General features: G+C 38.8%; 1 protein-coding gene across 3 annotated transcripts in view; it reads left to right on the forward strand.

Annotated features, from left to right (window-relative positions):
• Positions 1-7794, forward strand: part of NEDD4 (NEDD4 E3 ubiquitin protein ligase) — a 49215-nt gene extending 41421 nt beyond the window's left edge. For all 3 annotated transcript variants that reach the window (XM_014874091.2, XM_088172506.1, XM_014874092.2), the window contains 8 exons: positions 210-305; positions 1308-1381; positions 1540-1600; positions 2185-2244; positions 2336-2443; positions 3032-3128; positions 5847-5919; positions 5997-7794. In XM_014874091.2, the coding sequence (XP_014729577.2) occupies positions 210-305; positions 1308-1381; positions 1540-1600; positions 2185-2244; positions 2336-2443; positions 3032-3128; positions 5847-5919; positions 5997-6099 (672 nt within the window). In that variant the 3' untranslated portion in view covers positions 6100-7794. The remainder of the gene's footprint in view (positions 1-209; positions 306-1307; positions 1382-1539; positions 1601-2184; positions 2245-2335; positions 2444-3031; positions 3129-5846; positions 5920-5996) is intronic.
• The last annotated feature ends 2827 nt before the right edge of the window (positions 7795-10621 follow it).

Below are 10621 nucleotides of genomic sequence, written 5' to 3' on the forward strand. Positions count from 1 at the left end.
CAGCCACAGCTTCTCTGGGCAACCTGTGCCAGTGACTCACCATCCTCACAGGGAATAATTTGTTAATATCCAAGCTAAATCTGCTCTCCTGATCCTATCACTACACTCCCCAATACAAAGTCCCTCATCATCTGTTCTGTAGCTCCTGTATTGATACTGAAAGGTGCTCTACTTTATTTAGTGCTTACTATTTTGTACTTCCCTATTAGGATAGTGAATATTACAATTCTCTGAGATGGATTCTTGAAAATGATCCAGCAGAACTGGACCTCAGATTCATAGTTGATGAAGAACTTTTTGGTCAGGTTAGTATATTCATGTAATGCAGAATAGACAAAACATGAAAGAAAATACTTGACCTGTGAAATTAGGGGATTTTATATGTATGGTGTTAAGAAAACCCCTTAGCTCACTCAGCTCTTTCCAGTCATGCAGTGCTTTCAATGTGGTGTGATAAAGGACTTGGAAATAAGCAGAGCTTTAAAAAAATTGCTTGTGCTTTTTTGTTGAATACTACTTGAAATGTAGCTGTTGCTGTAAGGCAACCTAGGCTCAGATATCCACAGTCCATTATTTGATCTGGAGTAGAGGTTGGGTTTATGTGATTGGCTGCAAAGGATGAGCTCCTTTGGAACTGGCTGGAATCACTGGGAGATAACGTTTCCTTTCTCTTAAGATGTACTAGAAACCTTTAGAATAATAAGTTTGTTATTGCATACAGAGCTATTTAAGATAAGTCATGTAGAAATACCACAGGTCTTGAATAAAACTTCCAAATTACAGCTGCCAGCTAGATTAAGAATAATAACCTTCGTGGTCTTGTGTAACAGCAGTGATCCTAAGGAGAGGCAATGAAAATGTACATCCATGATAATTGAAAATGTGATTTTTCTTCTGAGGTTCTAGTAGTATAACTCAGTTTGTAAGAGAGATGTATATTGATTCACTTACTGGGATCATTGCTGAAGTGGTTTCTGTAATTGTTTTTCCTTGAGATTTGGAATGAGGGCTGGGTCATGGAATATGCAATTAGAGAAGTGTGCCTTACTCTGAACCTGTGTGCAGTCTTGGGTGATGTGTTGTAGCAGAAAAAATGGAGGTTTCCCATTGCACCCCTCAATAATACATCTGGTTTAAAGAAAAAAATGTACCACATTTATTTATTAGGTGACCTATGTGACTGGATCTGTTTCTCATAGTTCTTAAATTATGCCATCTTCAAGAGTTACATGAGTTGCCTAATATTAACATAGGAATTCTGTTATATATTCACCTTATTTAAGACCTGTTCTGTGCATTGCATTTAGACCCATCAACATGAACTGAAAAGTGGTGGATCAGAAATAGTTGTCACCAACAAGAACAAGAGAGACTACATTCAGTGAGTAGTGACTGCTGTGCAATGTACCTCACTGCATTGTCCTCTACTACAGGGGCTCTGTGTTAGCTTTATTTATAAAAGGAAGTTGTTGCTTTGTATATAAATCACTTATTTTAAATGTGATTTGTGTTTGGGTTTCTTTTTTTGTTTTTTTACAGTCTTGTAATTCAGTGGAGATTTGTGAGCCGAGTACAGAAACAAATGACAGCCTTTAAAGAGGTATAGTTTTAATTACATCATAAATGCTTTTAAGAGTTTGTTGCATCTGATAGTAAGGTTTTTTTGGACACCCTGAAGAACCACTAATAATTTTGTTAAAAGTATATAAAAAAGGCAGTGATACTGTTTGTGGTGTCAGCTTTAAATAATTTCAGAGTTTAAAATATCTCAGTATGTCTTTACTGAGGTGTTTAATTCATCTTGAAAAATTTACTTCTTTCTCAATCCTGACTGACAGCTTTAGCTGTAGAGCAAATTATTTAATGACCTCTTCAGAAATTAAACTTAATTTAATTATATTAGTTTGATTTAAACTGGGCAATTTACCCTTTTTTGTACAAATTATATTATGTAGATGATATTGAGACTTCCATACTCATCACTCAATGTGGCACAATAAAGATGTGAGAAATAAATTAAAAGTACTATAACAAAACTGAGGTCTACTGGTATCCAAACATCTGTATTTGATATATTTCTTTGGCTGTGTTTACCAAAGTCTCTAAATATCCTTTTCCATAGTTAAAAATGCTAAAATAATGTTGCCTTGATTTTTTTAAAAAAACTTCCTTCATCTTTTTTAGGGCTTTTTTGAACTAATACCACAGGATCTGATTAAAATTTTTGATGAAAATGAGCTAGAGGTAGGTGTATCATGGAAAAGAAATTACGTTGAAACTTTAGTTTACTCACTTAACCTTTGGTGTTGTGTTTTGGTTTTTTTTATCTGTTTAGTTATTAATGTGCGGATTGGGAGATGTGGACGTGGCTGATTGGAAACTACACACAAAATACAAAAATGGCTACAACATAAACCATCAAGTAATACAGTGGTTCTGGAAGGTATAATGAAGTTCTAATATATTCTGATTGAAAACATGTTCAAAAGCTGCTGCCTTTCTGCTAGTTTATAGTTTGATTCATTAAAAGTTTAAGTAAATATTATTTGACCATTAAAATTCCTGAGAAAATGAGAAAACTAAAGATGAGATGCATGGTAAGAATGTAAATGCAATACTGATGCTTGCTTTTTCAAAAAAATCCCAGTCTGACTGGGGTTAAAAATATTTGTGTAGGTTTTCCTGGCATGGTTACACTAAAGAGGTGTTAAACTCTTCTGTTTAATAAATTACAGGAATTTGGTTTCTAGTTCATAACATCAAGAAACTTCAAAGAAAGTAGGGGGCCAGTTCTTCAAGGGAAGCATTTTAACAGCCTGCTAAGCCAGTAACCATACTCTTGTTACAGTGCCATTAAAAAATTGACTTCATAGCTTTAAGCAATAGGCAGAGAGTTGATTGTGTGTCACTAAAAAAAATGCACGTGTATCATAGATAATGATTTAGAGGTAGATACCTTGTTGCATAAGTCTACTAGCTTAAAACCTTAATTTAAAAATAAATCGTTAATTGTAATCCTTATCATACATAGGCAGTCTTAATGATGGACTCTGAAAAGAGAATAAGATTACTTCAGTTTGTTACTGGCACATCACGTGTTCCCATGAATGGCTTTGCTGAGCTGTATGGTGAGTACTTAAGATTATCTTCACAATTAAGTAACAAAGACCCCGATGCCAGCATTGTCCTGATGTTTGACTTCAGGCATTGTCAAATTATTTTTCAAATTTTAAAATTTAGTATGTACTGGCAGTTATAAGAAACAAAGAGATGAATCACTTATATCACATTTCCCATGTTCTATATGGGAGCATATTGTTTTAATTCTGGCTTTGGAAGTTTTTAAATGTATAGAAGTTCTCAAATGAATGTGGATTTTTAAAGTCCTCGGGAGCTGCAAAAATCCCTGTTTAACACATGATTGAGCTTGAAGAAAATTCTCAGTTATCCAAGATCTGATTACAAAGACGTGCTGGCATCAGCAGTTAACTTCAGTTCCACAACTGCTTTTATCTGCTCACAGGGCACGGTTGTACAGATGCAGTTGTTTGTAAGGATATACTCCAAAGGGGACCACTGAAATATCACGAGTTAAACATAAAGTCAGAAGAAAAGTACTGAACTTACAAGGCAAAGGCTGAAACAGGCAGAGGACAGCAGGGAGCCAATTTCAATAGCAGAGTCAAAAAAGCCACTGTGGGCAGACTGGGGGCAAGCAGATAGAGCAGCCCACAAAGGGTGGGGATGCTTGGCTTAGGGCAAGTCTGTTCTCAGCTGCCATCAGCTATTAGGTTTTCTGCTAGACTACTTTATTAAGGCTAAAAGTGCTTGAGATGCTGTGCAAATGACTGAATAGCCTAACTTGCCTCTTTGATTAAACATTTCCTTTTTTATAAACAAGACATTAATTCATTTACAAAACAAAAGGATTGTGAACAAAACCACCCATCATGTGTTCCTATTTCTCCATGTCTTAATTTTCAACGTAAACACTTGGTTTATTTTTTTCTGTTCCATCAGTAAATGAGTTGAGTTCCAGTGAGAACAGTGTGCTCAGCAGGCTTAGCCAAGTGTCTGCTGCTGCTCTTGAGCCTTGGCATATTACAGCACATGCTCATCACAGGGGGACCCAGTCAGAATTCTGCTGCCTCAGGAGCTCTGCTGTTTGTCTAAGAGCACTACTAGGGACAGAACTAAGAATTGATACAGGGAAAGAAACTGCTGAAGTTCTTGGCGTCCTTCTGCCCAGGGATTAGGATATCCTTGGACAGTCTTCTGTAGTTGTATTCACTCAATGAAAAATTCAACTAGAGTTGTCTTGCACAGTGCTTTGTTTCTCGTAAACTTACTAAGCCCCGATAACAATTCTATTTCCTGTACCTTGTGTTCAAAGAGCTGTAGCGGTTTTTCAGCGTTTTGTGGCTCTTTGCTGCTGCGGGGCTGTTCCCTCCTCCCGCCTGCTCTGCAGCCCTGGAGCCGCTTCCTAGCGCAGATCTCCCTCTCGTGGCACAGCCGGGCGTTCCTGCTCCTCCAGCACCAGCGCTCGGAGGCTGGGAGCAAACCCACCCGTGCTGGAGCACTGGGACACTGAACAGATACTCTCTGACAAGACAGGCAATTTGTTTTGTCTTTTTTCTCAACTTCACGGTCTTCTCCCAGCTTAAGGAAACGGATAGGAAATACTCTTTGTAGCTACTTGATGAGACTTGAGAAGTCCTATTGGAACTCTGGCAACTGACAATGTTAGACTCTGTACTGACAGGCACTGATCCCCAGAAGAACACTGTATTTGACCTGAGGCCGTGGAGAAGGCTTCCAAAATTGAATAATAGAACTGGGATTATGGGTGTGGTTTGAATAGAATTGTGTAATATCACACAGTGGAAAACTTAGAGTTTAAGGTTCAGAGTACAGTTATATATGTAAAGCAAGAGGGAGGTTTTAGGGTGAAAGCTAGTCCTTCTTCACCTTCTTCATGGGTTTGGGTGATATTGTATAATTGGATAAAAAAGTTCACATTGTGGGCCACAGGTGGTTGGTTATTGAGTTAAAAGTAAAAATAATTTAAGTATCGTTTCTTAATTGGACAGTTTATCTTTAAAAGGCCTTGTAAAAAAAGAGATACGACTCCATTTTTAGTTTGTTTAACTTGAAGTACTGTAGAACTCAAGGTTTGTGAGACTGTAATATAAATAAGAACTAATAAAAATCTGAGTCCGAACAAGAAATACTATCTGGCTCTATTAATCCCAACCCTAGCAAAAAAAAAGATAAAAATCAATAAAGTCCAAGAAACTTAGAGATGAGATTCTGTAAGACAGTTGTTGAAATATAGAGGGAGCCAGCTGGGGCTGCCTTTGCTAGCCAAAAAATGTTCTCAGGTGCATAAGAACATCCTGGGAGTGCACATATGATTGTCATATTTCTAGAAGTTCTCAGTTACTCTGCTTTGTTGTTGCATGGGTCAAGGTGGACTTTTACTATTTTCTACCAGGTTATAAAACTTGGCACATGGTGATAAACGTATATAAGTTTTTATGCAAAATTTATAACAGTATAAAATTGTCTTGTCCAGAAAACTTTAATGCCAGCTACTGTGCATATACATTTAGATCTTAGGCTTCTGAGCTTAAGGCGTAAACGTCTCTTGAAACTGAGGTATTGCAAGAAATAATTAAAATACAAGTGAATTGGGATTATTGACTATTACTGCCTATGTGTTTTATTCATATAGATAGCTCCTAATGCCAGAACTGGATTACAAAACCCCCAAATATGTCATAATTTGAATCTGATTATAAAAGGATTTCATAATAGGGTGAAAATTGATGTGTTCTTTTCTTCAGGTTCAAATGGACCACAGTTGTTCACAGTTGAACAGTGGGGTACCCCTGAAAAACTGCCAAGAGCTCATACCTGGTGAGTATTTAATTCACATAAATTATGATCTCTACTAAAAGTTATAAAATACTTAAAAGTTTTCATCTGTTTTTCAGCTTTAATCGCTTGGATTTGCCTCCATATGACTCGTTTGAAGATTTATGGGACAAACTTCTTCTAGCGATTGAAAACACTCAGGGTTTTGATGGGGTTGATTAAGACACAGACAAAAATTATGTTGGTCCAGTGCTGCAATTTCATTTCAAGGGTTTACAAACAAATTTGGATTTTCCAGGGACTACCATTGTATATAGTCACATGGCTATTGAATCTTCATAGTATCACGTGTAAAATAACTAAGTATTAAAAATCACTAACTTTTGAAAATGTATTTTGTCATTTCCATAGTTTTGTGTATTTGCTGATACATGCAATATACACATTGGATCAACCAGTGCCAAGTGAGTAAAAAACTGAAATGTTTTTAGCAATTGCCTCTTGTACAATATTTGAGACTGTCCTGCAGTGAACTACTGAAGTAAAGCTGGGAAGAAATCTTTGCAGAGGATTTAAATTTGATTTTCTGCTTTAAGATGAACAACTGAAATTGTTAAACTGTTTTTAAAAAAAACCCAGCTAAACAAAAAAACCTAACAAACTTCATGCATTACAGTATCATAATCTGTGCTGCTTCAGGCTCTTTGCAACAAATCTGCTCAAAGCACCTTATAATTCAGCATATTAGATGAAACATTGGGAAACATTTGTTTGCAGAACACTGACTTGATGACACAGTTTAGACTTCTGTTTCTAACTTGCTTTTGCTAAAACAGTGTAACAAACCCAAAATTTTTATATGAAACAGATAAGCAGCATAATTCTGAGTTTTAATGAGACATTGTATCAATTTTTTTGTTTGAATTTGTATACTGATGTTGATTTATTGAGTGTTCATCACTGTTTTTGATAAATTTGTAGTTGAACGATAATATTTTCAATTCAGCCTTTTGCAACAAATCAATCTTCAAGTGAAATTTGTATGGATATCACTCAGTATTTACTGATAGTTAGAGGCCTTTATTATCCATTCTTGCAGTATTGCACTACATAACAATAAAGAACATGTTTACAGGGTTTTCTGGGCCAAATTCAGCAGTCTGTTATGTGCAAACTCCTCTGAACTGTGTGGAGGTTGTGCACATGTGATCAGGTGCAGAATTTGGTTCTGTGATATGTTTACAGGTTGCTAGTTTCTACAGCTGCATTTTTGTATTTTTTCCTCCAGTGTTAGTCTAGAAACCAAATTTGTTAATACAGTATAACCAAAGTCATAACCAACAATGTGCAATTTATTGTAGATCAACTTGTCATATATAAATATTAGTTTGATTCCTTTTGTAAATGTGGGTATTTTTTGTATTAATGTTAACACTTTTTTTGAGCAAGTGCTGGTTAAAATTATTAGCAAAGTTGGTTCTGAAAGAAAAAAATTGGTTTTTATGCCTGACTTGCTCAAATTTTAACATTTTATTTACCAATATGATCTGAGGAAATGACAGTACCTAGCTTTGGCCAGCAAATTTCTGTTTAGTCACAGTCTTTATAAATATGCAAGAAGGAAGTGTAGCACATCTCTCTCTGAAGATATGTAAATTATGTAACAAATGTTAATGGGTCTTAAGGGATATTTCAAATCCCGGTTTGTTTTATCCTTTGACTAGGTCATTAGGACTGAGAGTATTACATGTAAATAAAGGTAACTTATACAAATTTCCCAAATCTATATGCAGTTTTGTAAAACGTGAATGATATATCAGTAAATCTGTATAGATTTGAATGTAGCAGGTTTTGTTGCATACTTTAAAGTATAAAATAAGGATCCTGAGAGCAGTAAATAAAAGTTTATTCTAATAAGTTGTGATTCAGTTTTTTGAAGTGCAAATCAGTAATCTTGAAATAGCAAGAATTGAGTAATTTTTGTACTCTTTGGTAGGCCACAGCAGTAATTCCACCACAACATGTTGCATACTTCTGCAGAGCTGTGAAGATGCAGCAGTGCTGTTCCCTGGTGTTCTGTTGCCGAGACATGCACCCTTGGAAAAACACACATTGTGTTTTTATAGAAGCTCTGGGTCACTGTCAGCCTTCAGTGCATGGCCAGCTAGAGAGGCTGTGGGGAGGCCCCTCAGCAAGGCCACTGAGCAGGTGAGGCAGGGCCAGGCTCCTGCTCTGGGAACCCTCCCAGCAGGTGCACAGCCAGAACAGCTGCTGGGGAGTGGGACAGGGGCTCTGAAACCCTGCACCAGCAGCAGGGAGTGCCCAGCAGCACGTCCTTTCCATGGGCTTTAAACTGGGTTTGTGGGCGAGTGGTGATAGCAGCTTGTGCTTAAGTAAAGGAGAGGTTGGTGGTGCTGAGTATCAGGATGGCCGAGGTGGGGAGGGCACTTTGAAGATCATCCTGTTCCAAGCCCCTGCCATTGGCAAGGTCACCTTACACTAGACCAGGCTGCTCAAAGCCCCATCCAACCTGGCTGTGAACAGCTCCAGGGATGGGGCAGCCACAGCTTCTCTGGGCAACCTGTGCCAGTGACTCACCATCCTCACAGTAAACAAGTTTTTCCTAATATATAATCTAAACCTACTTTCTTTCAATTTGAACCCATTCCTCCTTGTTATGTCACTGCATGCCTTGCCCCATCTATGCTGTAAGTTCCCTTTAGGTATTGGAAGGCCACAATTAGGTCACCTTGAAGCTTTCCCTTTTCCAGAACAATCCCAATTCTCTCAGCCTTTCTTTAGAGGAGAGGTGCTCCAACTCTCTGGTCGAGTGAGGCAGCCTTTGTGGAGGTTGCCACAGGCTGAAGGGGGCCTGCCTGGTGTGCCTGAACACAGAGGCAGCCAGGGAAAAGCTAGGGAGGAGTGAAAGATGTGGCTCCTATTGCTGGCTGAAGGGGGGACTGCAGAAGGGGCCAAGAGGCTGGTGCAGACCCTTGTGGGAACATCCTGGTCAGGACCTGCCCTAGGCTGCTGTTCGTCATGAGGAAGGGAGCAGGGTGGTTTTTGTAGCTTCTAAAGGAATTCTAGAATTGTAAACCCTGGCTCTTAGGGGAGACTGAATTCCCTCACATCTGTGGGCAGGGCAGTGCAAGGGGGAGCAACCCGGGAGGCTTCTGTGGGGGGGTCATGAAAGCCAAACACCGGTACGGTCTTGGGCAACCAGGGAGATGCTCTTTGGGATCTGCTGCATGTTCCTTTGTACTTGTATTTTCTGCACATCAACCTCTGTATTCCCTGAAGCAGAGAGAGGAGGAACTCCAGAGATGCTCCCATGAATGCCAATTTTTTTTCCACCAGAAACAGTTCTTAATGCCAGCTGCAGCCTTCTTACTGTGGCACTGCAGAGGAGAGGTTAACAGCTGCTTCCTTGTGAGCCAACAACCAGCTCTGTCCCACTGATTTCATTGCTCTTACCACCCAGCAGTGCCAGGTAAGGGGTAAGGAAGAAAAGTTTCTTAGGTAGATAAGAGCTAATCTGGTGGGGGGGAAATGGGTTGATGTTTGATAAGAGATTTTGTGCAGATCTGGTTAAGAAACATTGATTTATGAAGAGACTGAGATGAGAAAGATCTTGAGAAGAATGTACATTCTAGGACAGGGGATGGATCACAATGGGAGTGAGAGGATGACTGCAACAGGAATAGCATTGCTTTCCTCAGCTTTAAAAACATCACACTGAAAATTTAGGGGAGTTTGTGGTTGCAGTTTTCTGGGCTGCTCCAAGCTGGAGAGCTGTAAGCAAAACAGTTTCCTCCTGTTGGTTGTGGTTTCTGCAGCCTGGTAGTGATTCCAGCCATCTTGTGTAGAACATGGAGACTCCAGTGGAGGCTCTGCCAGGATTTGGACTCTTGGCTGGGCTGGGAGTGGCTGCAGGGCCTCCCTGGGCCAGGTCCCCTGGGGTCAGTGGGTGATGGGGCACAGCAGGGATGTGAGCTGCTGGCACAGGGGTTACATGTGTTAGGATGGTGTGAAACCTCTGAAAACACTTCAAGGGCTGAACTTCCTAGGGAAGTTCAACTATTTCTGTTGCATGTTTAGCAAGGCTGGTGGTGGTGTTTATTTGTGTGTTAATTATTACAGTTATATAGTAAAGTACAGTACATAGTGTATATAGTAAACGGTTATGGTGCTTTTGAAGAAAAGAATTTATTTAGCCTAAAAAAGGTAAGTATATAGATTAACCTCAACAAAGACTTGTAGTGGAAACTTTAAAGTTGCCCCTTTACTCTGAAGGTTCTGTCTGTGTAACCACTCTGCAGCCTGCTGGTAGGGAAATGAGACTTTAGGCATGAACGAGACACATTCAACACTCACTTGGAGGCTTGGGGCAGTGGATGCTCTGGGTTTTTCCTTTCAAAATTAATTTCTCTCAACAGATAGGTTTTTAGGCTGAGTGTTACTTGTCTCAAGTCTCTCACTTCTCAAAGTGGTACAGATGATTCTTCAGCATTCTGGCTGCATCATGAAGTAGAGCTGTAGGTTAAGAGGAAGTTAAAAATAATTTCTATAGAAAGTGCCATTGACTCCTCACTTACACAGTTTTAAGGACACGACTTAAATTCTTTTAAGTTACTATTTAAAAATCACAAAAATTAAATCTGTATTGTATCAAACAAGTTTGTGTGCGTTTTTTTTTTTTATTAGTGACTAGGACTAATGCATCAAACCTGGGCAAAATACAGGA

The sequence above is a fragment of the Sturnus vulgaris genome, chromosome 13, assembly GCF_052056855.1.
Source record: "Sturnus vulgaris isolate bStuVul1 chromosome 13, bStuVul1.hap1, whole genome shotgun sequence".
NCBI classification, from domain to species: Eukaryota; Metazoa; Chordata; class Aves; order Passeriformes; family Sturnidae; genus Sturnus; species Sturnus vulgaris.